This window comes from Xiphophorus couchianus, chromosome 8, assembly GCF_001444195.1.
Source record: "Xiphophorus couchianus chromosome 8, X_couchianus-1.0, whole genome shotgun sequence".
Classification (NCBI taxonomy): domain Eukaryota; kingdom Metazoa; phylum Chordata; class Actinopteri; order Cyprinodontiformes; family Poeciliidae; genus Xiphophorus; species Xiphophorus couchianus.
Genome location: NC_040235.1, coordinates 7,170,935 through 7,188,459, shown reverse-complemented (window position 1 = coordinate 7,188,459; position 17,525 = coordinate 7,170,935). Strand labels below are relative to the sequence as shown.

Here is a 17,525-nt window from a genome sequence, read left to right as displayed (position 1 = left end):
CCTAATACAGATGATGAGAATTTTTTTAAACAACTATTCTCTTTCCTACCTGACCTCAATAAATACTCACTGGTCCTGGGGGGGGATTTTAACTGTTGGCTGGACCCAACTTTGGACCTCTCATCCCTTAAAAGTAATGCCATAAGCAAATCTGCATCAGTCATCCAAACCTTTCTATCTGAGTACGGGCTGTGTGATGTGTGGCGTACTTTAAATCCTGACAAGAGGGAGTACTCATACTTTTCACATGTACACAAAACTTACTCAAGAATTGCAGATTCTAAATGGTTGCAGCAGATCCGTTCCTGTGACTATCATAGCATAGTTATCTCAGACCACGCCCCACTCACTTTGTCCCTGTCCCTTCCTCACTTCCCTCTAAGAACTGGACCATGGAGTTTCAATTCAACCCTATTGTCTGATGAAAACTTTGTGAAGTTTATTCAGGATGAGATACGTTTCTTTTTTGCCACTAACTCCTCCCATGAGACCTCCAGCCTTGTGGTATGGGATGCTTTTAAGGCCTACATTAGAGGCCAGATTATTGCCTACTCAGCCAAAATTAAAAAACAGTCCACCTATGAACAGAACAACCTAATTCAACAAATCAAAGAGGTTGATATAAAATATGCTCTGAATCAGTGTCCTGAACTGTTTAAAAGGCGTGTTGAACTTAAAACAAGGCTTGACCTCTTGACAACACACTCAGCTGAACGCCTGCTTTTACACAGCAAATCCAAATTTTATGTGCATGGCGATAAACCTGATAAACTATTAGCGACCATGCTCAAGGGCTCTAGGGCAAGGCAAAATATCTCTAGAATTCGAAAACAAGATGGCAGTATAGTCACAGATCACGGTCAGATTAATGATGCATTCAGGGACTTCTACGAGGAGCTCTACAGCTCACAATCACAGACCAATTCCAACAGGACTGTTGATTTCCTAGCTAAACTTCACATTCCTGTTATTTCACCAGAACTTAAGAACAAGTTAGATGAACCCATCTCCCAGGCAGAAGTCTCCCTAGCAGTAGTCTCAATGCAGTCTGGCAAATGCCCGGGACCGGATGGTCTCCCCTCTGAATTTTTCAAACAATTCTCAGACTTACTCTCTGTGGAGCTCAGCTCCACCCTTACTGACTGTTTTAAACAAGGGTCCCTTCCTCAGTCATTTTATGAAGCTTGCATCACACTTATTTCAAAAAAGGGCAAAGATCCAGTGGAATGCACCTCATACAGACCTATCTCTCTCCTAAATACAGATGTCAAAATCTTAGCCAAAATTCTTGCCCGTAGACTTGAAACTGTTTTACCATCGGTTATTTCAAAAGACCAAACAGGCTTCATTAAAGGTCGGCACTCATATTTCAATGTTAGAAGGCTGCTTAATATCATTTATTCCAGCGCCTCAGATTCAGATGAGTGTGTTGTCTCTCTGGACGCTGAAAAAGCCTTTGACCGGGTTGAGTTTGACTATCTTTTTGCGGTCCTTAGCAGATTTGGCTTTGGAGGAAACTTCATTTTATGGATTAAACTATTATACCAGCAACCATCTGCCACGGTTCGTACCAATTTTCAGACCTCAAAACCTTTTAAATTACAAAGAGGCACCCGTCAGGGCTGTCCTCTTAGTCCCCTGCTGTTTGATCTGGCCATAGAGCCCCTCGCCATTGCACTTAAAACCAGTAAAGAGATTTCCGGCATTTGGAGGAATGATATGGAACATAAAGTGTCGCTTTATGCAGATGACCTTTTACTTTTTGTTTCCAAACCATCAACCTCATTGCCTTTTGCTCTCGATATATTTAGCCAATTTGGTCTGATTTCTGGGTATAAGCTGAACCTCACCAAAAGTGAGCTTCTCCCAATAGGTAATAAAGCCAATATGTCAGATTTAGCCAATCTACCGTTCAGAATTGAAAGACAAAAATTCACATACCTTGGTATCACAGTGACAAAAAAACATAAAAACCTGTTCAAAGAGAATCTGATTCAACTGTTGAACCAAGTGAAGGGATCCCTCACAAAGTGGACACCCTTTTCCATGTCCCTTGTGGGACGTATCAACTCAATTAAAATGAATATACTACCCAAATTTTTATACCTCTTTCAGGCATTACCCATTTTTATTCCCAATACTTTTTTTAATGAGCTAGACTCAACTCTCTTGTCTTTTATTTGGCAGGGTAAACACCCAAGGCTTAATAAAGTACAACTCCAAAAATCTAAACAACTGGGGGGATTTGCCTCCCCCAATTTCCGGTTTTATTATTGGGCCGCCAACCTTAGATGCTCAGTGTTTTGGTATTTCTACTACAACCTGGGTGACTGTCCTGACTGGGTGGCTATGGAGCTACGCAGTGGTAACAATATATCCATCCCTGCCTTGCTCTGTTCCCCACTTTCACTTGCTTCATTTAACGCCATTTCAAACCCTGTAGTGAAACACTCGCTGAAAATATGGGGCCAATTTAGGAAATACTTTAAACTTCATGACTTCTCCCTCCTGAGTCCAATTGCACTTAACCATTTTTTCAAACCATCTGTTCAGGATGGGGTGTTCCTAGAGTGGCACCGGAGGGGGCTTACTTATTTTAAGGACCTTTTTATAGAGAAGAATTTGGCATCCTTCGAGGAACTCAGCACTAAATATGGTTTACCTAAGTCCCATTTTTTTAGATATTTGCGAACCAGAAACTTTATTCAGTCTCACTTATCAGGCTCAGCTTCTCCACCAGAGCATACACTGTTGGAAACCATTCTATTGTTGAACCCAACTCGTAAAGGGCTGGTTTCATGGCTTTATAATAAAATGTTGAGTACAAAAGGGTCCCCCTCACCTGAACTTAAAACTGCATGGGAAGAAGATCTGAATATGACTATACTGGATGAGACATGGGACTTTATACTTAAACTGGTGAATACAACATCTCTGTATTCAACATTGTCTCATTCAGTTCAAAATAGTACATAGAGCCCATCTCTCCAAAAGCAAACTGTCTCGTTTCTATCCAGAAGTCACCCCATACTGCGACAAATGTAAAACTAGCGTAGCCACACTAGTTCATATGTACTGGTCCTGCCCCGCTCTTGGTCAGTTCTGGACAGATGTTTTTCGTACGATGTCCGGGTTGGCCGGGGTGGTGGTAACACCTGGCCCCCTCTTGGCTCTCTTTGGGCTCAGTGGTGAGGGGTTGCCTTTACCAGCCTCTAAACGACGGGCCCTGGCATTTTGCTCACTGATAGCGAGGCGAACAGTTCTGACCAGGTGGAAGGGTGCTGCTCCTCCAACTCACAAGCAGTGGCTTTGTGACCTCATGTCGTGTTTGAAACTGGAACGGATTAAATGTTCTCTTCAACACGCAACTGGTAAATTTGAAAAAACATGGGGAGCCTTTCTTGACTCATTTCAAAACATACAATAATGCTTCAGATTAATTAAGTTAATTAATTTTATTAAGATGTGTTCCATTCCTGTCAGGGATAGGAATGTAGTGGGTGGACCTACTGGGCAGTGACCTGGGTGGGCTAAATGGGATTATTTTGGAGGGATTATTTTCTCTGTGTGTATTATTTTATGTATGTGTTAGATACACTTCTTCGTATTCACAAATTGTATGTGTTAAAGGAAAAAACTCAATAAAAAGACGGTGATTAAAAAAAAACATATCAGATAAGGCTGGGATTTTATCTCTAAATAGGGATAAATTGAAACGAACAGATCGGATAATCTCTCATTTTAACCTGGTGATTATTAAGCTCCAAAATACTGAACAGATTCTCATTTCTTCAACTGTTATTTTCCCTCATTGAATGCAATTATCTACAAAAGTTAAAAAAGTTCTGTTAAAAGGTTTTAATGAAGAGAAGTTGGAAGAGGCATCAGGAAACAATGATTTCATCCTAAATGTCAGATTTAGGACAAAATCTAAATCATCCCAAATCTTGGATGATTTAGACGATTGCAGATTTCACATCAAACACCAAAAAGAATGGGCAGATTGGATCTTACTTCTGATTCTCTAAATTACGCTACAAGTTCTGTGAAAGTAACCTGTAAATGTTGCGAAGGTGCATGAATGTTACCCCGTAAGTAGCAGCTCTGTTTAAAACAGCCCATTTCCCATGCAGGCCTTAATAAAATCAGATTTCAGTTAAACTAAAAGCACACAAGGGACCAAGAGAAGCAGCCATTTCCTGCCTGCAGGGAGATGTGACCAGAAACAGCAGACATTCGGCCCGTTGACGGGATATTAATGGCTGCTTCCGCTGATTTAGAGCCGGAGACGGATGGGGGACACCTTCACTGGGAAGTCGAGCATTCGGTGGCTTCATTGTAAAGAAATTAAAGTGCAGCAATGGAGTCATTTTGGCAGGTCTAATGGACCCCAAGTGGGCCGATCAGAGGAGAATATACATGATGGACGAAAATATGAGGTTTTTGACACAACAAACAGGCACTTTGATTGTAAAAGCAGCAGTAGGATACACAAAAAGAGAAAATATCCTCCTCAACGAAGACTAAAATTCAAGTTGCATTGAGTGTCTTGAGTAATTTTCAGATCGGTACGCAATAAAAATCATGTAAACTTTTCCGTATCCATCACTGCACTCGAGGAAAGCAGACTGGTTCCCACCCAAATAATTAAAGCAATTTATAAATATTTAACAGTATAATTACAGTGACAAACTGAACTGAGAGAAAACCCTGGTTTATTTAACTTTCTGCAAGAGATGGACAGAAATGCACCTAATATAGAACTTTATAGAGGAGGAGCTTAAACTTAATCATTTATCTTACATCCCAACTAACAGACATTTATTCCAGTCTAAACATGGAATATAATAATATTGTAAAATGATAAATTTGTGATTAAATAAAGTTTAAGCTCCTGGCAGTATAATCCATGATTATTTTAGTAATCGACAATTAATCAAATTTGTTATTTAACCAAAAGTTTATTTTATACAATATTAAAAATGCATAAGAAAATACAAATAAACATAATTTAATTGCCCTTATATTAAGAAAATAAACATTTTATTGGGTAAAAATGCAATAGCATAGCCTTTCTTTGACCGATTGATCATTGGTAGCAAATAATGCATCTGTAGTTAAATAAATAACATGTGACGGTGTAGGGATGATTTGTTAACTTTTTGTTTTGATTAACCAATTATAACTGTACCGCAAAAGTGGCTACATAAGAATTTTTTTATTATTCTTATTTTATAAAATGTGAATCAGGTGACGCTAAAAACCAGCTCAAAGTTTTGGGTAGAATATATTTACATTTAAAGGGGGTTTATTTTATGTTAAATGCAAAACGTATCTATTTTTTGTACAGTTTTGGCTTAATTACAGCTCTGTACATATTGTTCTTTGATTTGATTAAACAATTAATCTATTACTAAACTAGTTGACAATTTTAATCAATAAAGCTCATCGTGTCTATATGTGATAAAGTATTAAAGATTATTTTATTACACAGTCAAGTAGCACTTTTAGATCCCGAGTGCCTAAAAAACAAAGACTATTTGTTGATTATTACAATTAATCGTAATTAGTTGATTTATTTCAACCCTAAAATCCGACCCAAGAATCACCTGAGATCCTGAAGAAGTTCCCTGATAAAACTGGGGAAAAGTTGGACAATGAACCAAAACTAATTATGGGAAGAACATGCCAGAGAAAATAAATATTGCTTTCCTCAGCTATTATTGACCAGTAATTATGCAGAGTCATAATTACAGGTCATACATGGCTGAGCAGGAGACCTGAACAAAAAGTGGTAAATTGTCAGATTCCTTTGAGAAACTCAAAGAGAAAATAATTATTTAAAAGTAGAGGAAAAATGTGTTCCAATTAATACTAATATTGATTTTTTTTTAAAAAAACATAATAGACCTTTAAGCATTGATTAAAAAAATCTCAACCTGGGTTATTGGAAAGCAATCATTCAGGTAGTTTCTGCAGCATTTCATTAAATTAAATTATATTAAATTATATTCTCCTCTCAGGTGAATCTTTGCCATAAAACACATCAGGATTTGTATCCTGGACATGAAGTCCAACATAAAAGTTTATCAAGCAGCAATAAAGGCTTTACAGGAATGCACAATAAAACCTGAGCAACGTGATTATGTAAATCTTTGGGCTTTCGGTGATAAATATGGGAACTGCTGGGAGAATAACTCACGTTAATTTGTTTAGTTTAATAAAGTAGAAGGCCAGCTGAGCTTCTGCTTTTCTTTCATTAACAACCTACTTTTACAATAGTTTATTATAGCTGCGTCCTGATTGGATGAAGGTTAATTATCTCTCCCAACTGCATTTAAAACATGGACGCTGAAAGGTGGAAAGAATCATTGTTTACAGCTTTAAGTTTCTCCAGGGTGGATGGTGATGCAAAGCACAGCTTTAATGATTTTTAGTTGAATTTATTGAACAAACAGTGGCCTTAAATATGTAAACCCAAAGCTAACAATAATTGGCTAGAGGATTTTAGTGACTTCACACTCTTTTTGTTGCTGTAAACAAGCTTCTGGTGACCTAAATTGACTGAATTAATTTAAATCTATTGTTTTTGGGGTAAAATAAAACAGAGGACCCCGGCTATTCTCGACAATTAGCAATCCCAGCTAGCTACAGAAAGATAAAATCTGCAAAAACTTGATAACTGCTCTAAAAATTGTCCATAACTTAATGTTTTAACAATGCAAACAACAAATATATCTCAATCTGCATTGTGGAAACCAATGCTAACATCTATGATCTCCACTGTTGGACTGGCTGCTTTGCTAATGTCCACCAACTAGCATTGCTGCTAGGTGTTTTAGCTTCCCAAGCTTCAGTTTCTTTGAACATTTTAGACATGCTGGACAAAAAAAATCCACAAATAGCTTTGTTTTCCATAAAATATTTGAAGGTACGTTCAACAGAAAAATGTAAGAATGAGTGAATTTACGAATCCTGAAGCACGAACAGATGGAAGTTCAATTTACTCACTTCCATTAGCATTGGAGAGGCTAATGATTAGCATGAATTTACAGGCATCAGGAATATGTAGGCTAACCACTAGCATTCAGAGAATAGTCAACTAATTTAGTAATCGATTAATCTTTAATTGTAGTAGTATACAGACTCTAAAATATGTTATTTGCTGAAAGAACAAACTCGTAGCAGTAATTAAGCCAAAACTGTAAGAAAATATAGTTTTTGCATTTTAGATGAAAAGATTGTCTGTAAATATGCTACCTAAAACTTCAAGTGTCATAGTTGTAGCTTCACCTGGTTCAAACTCTGTAAAATTCCCACGTTAAGCACCTTTTGCTGTCCAGTTATTAATTGGTTAATTGAAAAATAAAAACATTTCAGTCCTACATTGCATTAGTAGTAAGTGAAAAACAAAGGGGCTTATTTAAGTATTTATTTAGCTGCAGGTGCATCATTTAGTTTCTTATTACATTTTAAGCAATACAATGTTTTATTTCTTATTCAGAAAACATTATTTTTTAATCATTTGCATTTTCTTATACATATTTCTTTTTATAAAATAAGCCTAAGTGGTTAAACATTTGTCAGAAATCCAATTAATTGATTAATCGCTAAAATAATCATTACTGATCAACCGTTTCCTAAAATCAGTTTTCCAAATATCCGTGTGTATGTACATATTTGAGTTTGTGGATTTAATTTTGACAATTTGCATTTTAAAAAAGTAAAATCCAAGCTTGCGCAACAAACTCTGTTGAAAAGTCAGAAGCCAAAACGGCGTTGGTGCTCAGGGTGAGTGAGTAAACATCTCCATCAGGCCTCAGATTTGTCTCGCCACGCCGCCCAGCATGACAGACGGTCTGAGCCACGAACAACCACGGAGAAAGAAGATGTGAGACGTTTTCACGCTCGTCCTGCTGGGAAAGTTTTCCAAAGAAGTGCAGCTTGTCGCTCATTCCCGTCTTTCTGCTGTCAGGCTCTGAAAGCGGTCAGAATTATTATTCCTGTTAGCTTTTCCCCTCACCAAGGAGAGAGCCGTCAGCTTGACAAGCGAGCCAGTTCCCAGTCTGAATACTTCATTTGACAGGAAAATAAAACGACAAATGAATACAAAGTGAGCATATATTTTTAATAAGACTATCTAGGGCAGCAAGAAAGTATAAAAATCATTCAACTGAATAAAATACTTAAAACTTACAGAGATTCTGAAGAGGTTTTACCACATGAGTCAAAGGAAAATCTATTTTTATTGGTGCAAAGATGCTTTTTATTGCTGGAATATTTCTGAAGTTAATTCCCAGCATGCAAAGGGGTTGTTAGGATCCTCAACTAAAAGGTGAGGTAAGGTAAGCTTATTTATGTAGCACATTTTCAGAAACAAGGCAAGTCAGAGTGGGAGAAATCTTTGGCTTTTACCCCAACAATTTATTCATTTTGTTATTTTAAAATGTAAATGTTTCTAAATTTCATCAGCTTATAAGATTAGGGCTACAACTAATGATTATTTTAGTTATTAATTATTCTGAAGATTAATTGATTATCCTCACAATTAATCTATTATCCTGATGATTAATTGATTATTCTAACGATTAATCGGATTGGGGGTGTTACATTCTGCTTATTTCCCATTTAACCTCGTAAGCCTTGTTTATACAGTATTAGAAATACATTCAAGATGCAAGTAAACAAAAATTTCAACTCATTTTCTTAAACAAGTAAATGCACATTTTATTGCTTAAAAAGCAACAGCAGCATTCCTTTAGTAAATGCTTGATTATTTGTGTGAAAGATTGCATCTGCAGCTAAAAAATACTTATTTTAATTACTTATTTTTTTCTACTTGGCTTGATATAGAACTATATTGTTGATTATTTTTTGGGATCACAAATTAACATTTGGATAACAAAAGGTGCTTAATTCATTTTTTTTAACATTAAAATTTGAACCAGTTGAAGTTAAAACTGCAACTTGAGGAGTTTTGGGTAAAGCATATTTCCAGATAAAAGTTTTTAATATTTTTCTTCTTTTTAGTTTTACATTTTCAAGTTTGTTATTTTTCTACAGTTTAGCTCCATAAAGGAGGCTTTCGTAGCTCATCCAGATAAAATCATGTAAATATGAGTTTAAATATTCAGAAAACTGTTCAAACTTTGTTTAAAAGGTTTTGGTTTTTCCATTGATTATTTGGGTCATTATGCAACTGGGCCAGGTACTATTAATCCAGACCAGATTAAGCAGATTTAAAAAGTGAAGAAGTTACTGGGGATTTTGAAACTTTTCCACAAGGCTGCTGATTGTTTTCATCGCTTTTAAAAACAGGATCGACTTTTAAATCTCTGCATGTTTGTTTCTGGGCAGAAAATGAATCATTCACCTTGTTTTCTCCTCACCATAATCTCCTAATCAAGCCTAATCCCTTCCTCTGGTCCCAGCAGCTACTGGCTGCTGTTTCTCTGAGCTTACAGCTGAATTTCACTTTCATCTTCTCTGGATCCGGACTCGGTCCCCGTTTGCCTCAGTCCGGGACGTGATTGAGACGTAAATCGCTTTATGCTGGAAGAGTGACTCTTTTCTCCCCGACAGTCTCTGTGTCTCTTGCCTTTTAATTTGATTGCTTTCTGACTTAAGGAGGGTGTTGCACGAGAAGAAACAGTATAGCTGGGGATAATTCAGTTACATACAGTCGTGTCTTTCTTCTGCGTTTGGTTAAGTAAACCACAGCTGAGGAGTCGGACGGAGCTAGCTTCATCTCCAAGCTGCTAGCATGCAGGTTTCCACCATTAGCCAAACGTTTAGCTTACTTTGAATATTATGCTTCAGTTTTCAGTGGCTTCTGCCTTTTGTAACAACAAATTATTCACTTTATAATGCTGCATTTACACCAATCCCATTTAATCCACTTTAGTCAAAGTCCAGTCCGTTTTTTCTAGAAAGTCCGGTTTGTTTGGGGAAGTGTGAACACACAATTGAGACAAAAAACGCTAACTCTGGTCCGCCTACAAACCTCAGTCCCGGTTCAGTTGGGGTGAATTCTTTACTGGTTCAAAAGTATGTGAACGCCAAGCGGACTGGAGACCGCTCCAGAAGCAGGAAGTGGACTACAGCGCAGGGCATTCTGGGTAAATACAAAGAAAAAAGCGTGCTAACTAGAGTTAGCAGGAGAAATGGTTTGTGGTCTACAACCACTAAAATCTGATGCTACTCCATTTTTTTTTTTTTTTTACATTTCATAAAGACGGAAGTTGCGCTGAGGGTCTTCTTCACAGGTGTTTGTCATTTCCTTCAGTAGTTCTTGATGCAGCGCCCCCACAGGCGAGGAGGGGGAACAGCTTTTTCAGACTGTTTGGATTGTTTGACTGTGCAGCGTGAAAATGCAACAAATGTTGCAACTTTGCCTCTGAATGGAACCGAGCCTACTGGACTATTATGTGGGGAAAAACACCATTAACATTATTTTCCTGGTTAAATAAAAGATGCATACAAGCAGAACTTGATGACATTCTGGAAGAAACGTTTTTCTACATGTTTGGCATTTATTCTGTAGAACTAATCCCACCAAAGCCTGCTGTTTTTTAATTGTTTAAGTGATTTTTGCACCATTTTGCAGCAGAAGCCATGTCTATGACAACCAGCCTTTATAGTAAACAATAATCTAGAAACAACTGGCCCAGATCTTCTTCTTCTACAACTTACAGCTTCATGGAAAGCATGCAGGGTTTGGATAATGATGCTCGATGAAACGGATTCAATTAAAGCTCTTTTAAACGTCCCAAAGGTCCGAGATGCAGAGATGCATGACGAGTTTCTAATGTAGGGCGATATTAACACCAGGCAGTTTAAATCAGACACTGAATAAAAAGACCTTCTGCTCATTTATGTCTGGAATTAAATCACACGAAAGTTTCTCTCTTTTAGGACGGTCAGAATCACAAGAATTTTTAATGACTTTCTTCAAAGTTGAGCATTTGCAAACGGTAAACTGTGATTTTAAATTATTTATGATCACAGTGGCGTTAGCTGTACTAGTTCCAAAATATAAAAACACATTTTTCTTGGTTTTGGGCCTTCACCCTGTTTGAAAAGACAACCTCCGTCCATTCAAACCTGCACACAAACACAGGCCACTAAGGTTACCACCTGCTACAGGCGTCCGGTTACACTAGAGCTTCCTAGATTAGTTCCTAGAAGAACTGATCTAGAGTTTACATTCTAGATGTAGAACATCCAGATGCTTCCAGATAACTTCCTCCGATATATTGGGGTGTGTTTTCTCCAAAAGGAGTCATGTTCAATGGCATATTAGAGCCATTGTAGAAAGAAAAAAAAGGAGTAAATTTCACACCAGAAAAAAATCTAGAAAAAAGTTCATTTCTCAGCTCCAAACATCAAACATTTGAAAGAAAAAAGTCTGAAATTTTGATAATAATCTCAGACATTTTACAGAAAAAAAAAATTTAAATTCTGAACTCCAAAAGTGAAAAACAAATTGCAAGGAAAAAACAAATTTGAACATTTTGAGAAAATTTTCTAGAAAATAGCTCTGAAATTTTTTAGCTCCAAATGTTTAAAATTTGTGAGAAAGAAATCTGAAATTTTGAGATTAATCAGAAATTTTCTATAACAAAAAAAAAACCTTTCGACTTTAGACAGAAATTTCCAACTAAATTTTAAACTTTTGGACATCAGAAATTTCCAAGTATTTCATGGAAAAAAATTTTGAATAAAAATGTCAGTTTTTTTCAAGCAACATTTTGACTTGTCGATTTCTATCAGTCAGGTTTATCTATGAAACATATATAAGCAACACAGTAGTTCAAAGTGCTGCACATCATAAAAACAAAAGTCATACAAAAATAATCGATTATGAACCGGTAACAAACATTACATTTTGTCGGGTGCCATCAGAAATGTTGGTCAGTATTCCAGTATATGTGGTTTGAAAGCAGCTCTAAACAGGAGAGCTTATAACCTTGATTAAAAGGAAATCAGTGTTTCAGCCGTTTTGCATTTTTATGGAACATTTTCCAGAAAACGTCTAGAAAATTTCGGAGATTATTCTCAAAATTTTAGAGTTTTATGGCAGAAATTTACTCCTAGTTTTACTTCCTATACATTGGCCCTAACATGCTGTCATGTACATGAGATATGAGCGTGCAGCGGAGGAAAGAGCAGCTGTAAACAGCCTGGCAGCCTTGACTCCGACATGCAGCAGGCCAATGATTTAACCTCATTGCGCCTCCAGGAAGTGATGCGTCGCTTGTGCTCTGCGCCGACTCACATCTGAGAACAATCTCATTTTTTACCCCAGAATCAAATGTATGTACCAGGTATTACAGTTTCCTGACTTCCTCTGAACATTCAGAGTCACATAAAGATGGTTACAAAGTCAGCCTTCTATCACCTGAAGAACATTTCCAGGCTTAAAGGACTAACGTCCCAGCAAGAACTCAAATACACGTTTACATTAGCTTATCGGAAACCATTTGGGTAATTTTATGGCCAATGAAATGCAGCCAGTGTTGACAAGCTTTCAGCTGTTTGTAGTTCGCCCAATCTGCAACTCCATGGTGTATATTAAAAAACACATTCTCGTGGTTTTTACACCACATTATACAACTTTCAGACTTCTTCACTTGTAATTTTGACATAGATGGGCCCAAAAATTATACTTAAGTAAGAGTAGCACCACTTTAGCATATTTTTAATTCAAGTAAAAGTAAAAAGTAGCCATGCAAGACATTACTCAAGAGTAAAAAAGTATTTGGTCGAAAGTCTACTAGAGTACTGAGTAACTGATCACTTCGGTTTGAAAGCAGCTCTATAAAATATGTCAATCGTTACATTTAAAAATTCAGTTGGACCAAAATATTAAGTTAAGTTGAAAGTTTTGGTGTTTTAAGGATGAAAATGATAATACCAGTAACAATATCAGTAACAAAAAATAACAAAATCAGGCAAAACAAAATGTTTCCAAATCAGTTACTGTCAATAAAAAAAAACGTACTAAACTTTAACAAAAACTGCAGGTTTGGTGAATTTTTGATTAAAACTTGTTTTTTATTCAGTGGGTAGAGAATCCAGAAATTTTACTCAACCAAGAGCAGCGACTTTATAACAAAGTTACTCAAGTAAATGTAATTGAGTAAATGTAACTAGTTACCCAACTCTGAATTTTGACATTATTTCCTATCCATACTTGTTGGGAAAGATGCAACATGTGGCACCAGAGGCATTCCATAGTTTGGCATTTACAAACAGAAACACGTCGCCCTACCTTCACCGCTTCGGCGTGGGTGACTTTCTCGAACACTTTGTCGTTAACTTTCATGATCTGGTCGCCGATGCGGAGCCCCTGCTTCTCCGCCAGGCTCCCGGGCTCCACCAGGGACACGTAGATCCCGACCCCGTGCTCCGAGCCGCCGCGGATGCTGAATCCCAGGCCCTCGTTGCTCTTGTGGCGCTTCATGGTGACCTGCCGGAGCTCGCCCGGCGGCTCGTGGATGAAGTTCCGGCCGAGCAGCGGCACCAGCGGCGCCGCCGTCCCGTCGCTGCTGGTGCTGAAGCTGTCCGGGGAGCCCCGCAGCGCCACCTGGAAGTCCGGCGGGATGCTCGGCGACAGGTTCCCCGATGGAGTCGGGCTGGAGCTCGGCGGGGGTTCGGCGTGGCCATTGTTCGCGACTAAATCCGACTTTAGGTAAAGCCCCTCCGAGGTGTACTGCTCGAAGAGGAGCTGGTCGGAGCGGGGGATGACCAGGCGCAGCATGGGCAGCAGCTGCCGCTTGCTGGGCGCGTTCAGGATCACGTTGAGGGTCTGAACCAGGTCGTACACGTTGCGCTTGGAGTGGTACACGTTGAGGCAGTGGATGAACTGCTCCCGCTCCAAGTCGCTGAGCAGCAGGTTGAGCGCGTTGTGCAGCTTCCGGACGTTGGCCGACAGCGTCCGGGCGCTGGAGGCCACCGAGTTGGCCGAGGAGCTGAGCGACATGCGCTCCAGGTCGGTGCTGCTCATCCCGGCGGTTACAGGGCACGCAGTCCCGGCTGGAGCGGCATCAAGACGGCCGGAGGAGTCCGATAACCCCCATAATGTCGAAGTTTATCCCAACTGTTTGGATAATCGGACGCTGTTACCTGGAGCTGGGAAACTTTAGTTTCCAAGCGGGTGAGAGCTGGAGAGCTTAGTGCGCCACGTCAGTGTCATTATCCGCCGTGTTATTTTCCACGGGGTCAGGTGGACACCGAGCCGCCGCTTCTCTGGTGTCCAGAAAAACCCAAACCGACCACAATTACATCGACTCCTTCCAGTTTAACAACAACAAACTGTACATTCCTTCGCTCCAGAAACACAAAAAACTTATTTTTCTCCGGTCCGGCGGCAGGTTTCCGCTCCCAAAACGACCCGCGGCGGAGGAAAATGTAAATCCACGCGTGAAAACTGAGCGGTGTCGGTTTGTAGGAGAGCAGCGGCTCCGCGTACCAGCCCCACTGACGTTACTACAGCGACTGAAGAAGCGTCTCGTGCCGTCATCTGTGCGGAAATGACGCAACCACACAGCAGCCAATAGGATTTTTGGTGACAAACTGCACGCGCGTGTGGCTGTGTGTCTAAATAATTCACGCTTAACTAAAGTACAACACCTGTAGGGCGGCAATGTCGACTGAAAAAGTTTACTAGAAAAAACTGAGAATTTTTTAGATTAAACTCATAAATATTCTGGGAGGAAAACAAGAAAATTTCTGAGCTTCAAAAGTCGAAAATTGTCTTTAAAAAAAAAATTAGATCAATCAGAATTTTTATTTTGAAAAGATTTAAAATTTTTGTTTCAAAAATCAAAGTTTTCCACTTTTGAAACTTAGATAATTAAATGTTTTTGAGTTTTTTCTTTAAAAAAAATGTGACTTTTCAAACTCAGAAATTTCCTTCTTTGTTCAACAACATTTTTGAGATTAATCTAAAAATTTCAAAGACTTTTCAGGCTAAATTTCAACTTTTAAAACTCAGAAATGTCCTTGTGTTTTCTCTATAATTTATGGGATTAATCTAAAAATTTCAGATTTTTTTCCTACAGAATTTCTGAAATTCATCTCAAAATTTCTTAGATTTTGGTGAAAATTTGCTTCTCTTTTTTATTTCTATGATGGTCCTTTGTCGATTTTTCTTCCAGTTTATCCACAGGATATAATATATTTATAACAATGTTACTTAAATTATAAGCAAAAAACATACAACTCCCAATAAAAACAATATTAAATAGATGCTACATATAGAAATAATCAAAGTCTACAAATTTAATCCCCTGTTGCAGTTGCACTTTTTCCTTCCAATCAACTTCCTACAAATACACTTGCACACTGCAGGTGTTTTGAGCTAATTAGTGGCTGGTTGTGGCACAGATAATTTTCTATATTAATATTTTATTAGTTCCTTCATATTTAAAGCTACTGCTGAAATTCTTCCTGCTTTTTTAAAGCAGAAAGTCGAGTTTGTAAAGATTATTTAGGTCAGTTGAACACAGAGAATAAAAAACACAAGTTGCAAAGTGTGCAAATGAGGGTTTAGGAAAATCAAATAGTTCTGTTGAAAGCAACTAAATGGATAGAAAACGAGATGGAGGTGAATGAGGTCGAAGAAGAGCCACACATAAAGTCAGGCCCTGAAAATGACACAGCGAAACTGTCAGCGAGCAGCAAAGATAAAAGCCGCATCTGATAATGAGTGAATGATTTTAGAGGCAGCAGTTTATCTTTTAATGATTTCCAGCGCTAAATCAATCTTCTGCATCTATATAAGCTCTGAAATGAAGGAAATTTGGGTCAGATTTTTAAAGTTCATACTATTAAGCATCTCAGATTAATTGATTAATTGGAGCGAGTTCCACCCACGCAGCTCTGTGGAGAAATATTAGAAGTGACAGTAGCAATGAGAAAAGACCTTGACCGGCCTGCAGAGCCGTCCGTTTCAAAGCGAATCAATCCTTCTGGGGAATCACAGGAACATCAACTTCAGCCCAGTTTTATCACCTGTCCTTCCTTCAGTAATGGGAAAAAAATCCCTGCTAGTCTGGTTTTTATAACGATGCATGCTGTCATGCAGCAAAGGTCTCTGCAGCAGGACGTAAAAGGTTTCATCAATACTCACATGTAATCCTCTTATTTTTCAAAAAAACAATAACGAACGATACGTTATGATTAGCAACTTAAATAAAAGAACAATAAAAACAAAGGGAGACAGTTGAAAGAGCACTCTAAAACTGACATGCTAACTTTTTCTATAACTGTTTTACATTATTTAACAAAACCTCTGACACTACACTGAGTAAAACCTTCCAAAATATACAAACTGTAGGCAAAATAGTTGGGACAATATTAAACAAATAATAAAGAACATGATCCTAGACCAGGTTCTGTCGCCTTACAGTCCTGGACTGTCTGCAGAGGGAGAAATTACAGTAGTTATCAAGAGCTAATGATAAATTACTATTCTAACATGGTATTTAGCAAAAGCTAAGGTTAAAGTGCTATAACAACATGGTATCTAGTGGACGCTAATGCTAGAGCGCTATACCAATATGACATTTAGTCATAGCTAATGCTAAAGTGCTATATCACCATGGTATTTAGCACAAACTAACACTAAAGTGCTATATCAGCGTGATATTTAGCAGAAGCTAATGCTAAAGTGCTATTGCAACATTGTATTTAGTGAAAGTTAACTCTAACACGCTATACCAATGTAGTATTTATCAAAAGCTAGCTCAAGAGTTATAACAACATGGTATCTAGTGGTAATAAACGTCTAACTAGTTAAAGAGTTCCTAACAGTCGATAACCAAAATTTTACCACACTTTATACACATGACAGTTTAGAAAACAGCTAAGTAAATTAGAATTACTTCATTAAAGTCTGATAAGTGTGCTAAACGTTTTCAAAGTTAGTATGAATGCTAAAGTGCTTAGCTCTGCTATTAGCGCAAAGAAATGCTGTATATTTAGCTGTAGCCTGAAAAAAAAACCTGTGAAAAGGAACCAAACTAACTTCATCTCATCGTGTTTTTTTTGCCTCTGGGTAGCAAAACTAAATCTGTCAGTACAGGTGTAAACAGCAGGGGGCTAACAATGCTGCGTGTGCGCTTATCCGCGACTGATGAGCGTCATTACCGGAGCGGAGCTGCGGGAAACAATGGCGGGCCAAACCGCATTGTACCGGACAAACCCCGACACCGCACAACAAGCGGGACAAAAAGAAAAGAGGCAGAAAATAATTTCATTGCGTGAAACCGGAGAGTGAGCGATGGAGGAACGAAGAGACAACGACAGACTGAAGGGGAGTGGAAAGGCCGCAGTAACCCACCCACGGAGCTAATTACACCGGCTGTTGTCACGGTTTTTAATTTTCACAAAGCTGAACATCCAGTCCCGCCACGGAGTGACGGACAAAGACAGATTCTGTCATGCTGGCAGGACAATTAACGTGTTAATGAAGAGGTGACCGCTGTGAGCTGCAGATGATGTGCATGTAGCCGGCAGCT

The 17,525-nt window shown here is 38.4% G+C and overlaps 1 protein-coding gene across 3 annotated transcripts in view; it reads right to left on the bottom strand.

The window, feature by feature from the left end:
- Positions 1–14,514, bottom strand: part of whrna (whirlin a) — a 138,051-nt gene extending 123,537 nt beyond the window's left edge. For all 3 annotated transcript variants that reach the window (XM_028026088.1, XM_028026090.1, XM_028026089.1), the window contains exon 1: positions 13,274–14,514. In XM_028026088.1, the coding sequence (XP_027881889.1) occupies positions 13,274–14,008 (735 nt within the window). In that variant the 5' untranslated portion in view covers positions 14,009–14,514. The remainder of the gene's footprint in view (positions 1–13,273) is intronic.
- Between the last annotated feature and the right edge of the window lie 3,011 nt (positions 14,515–17,525).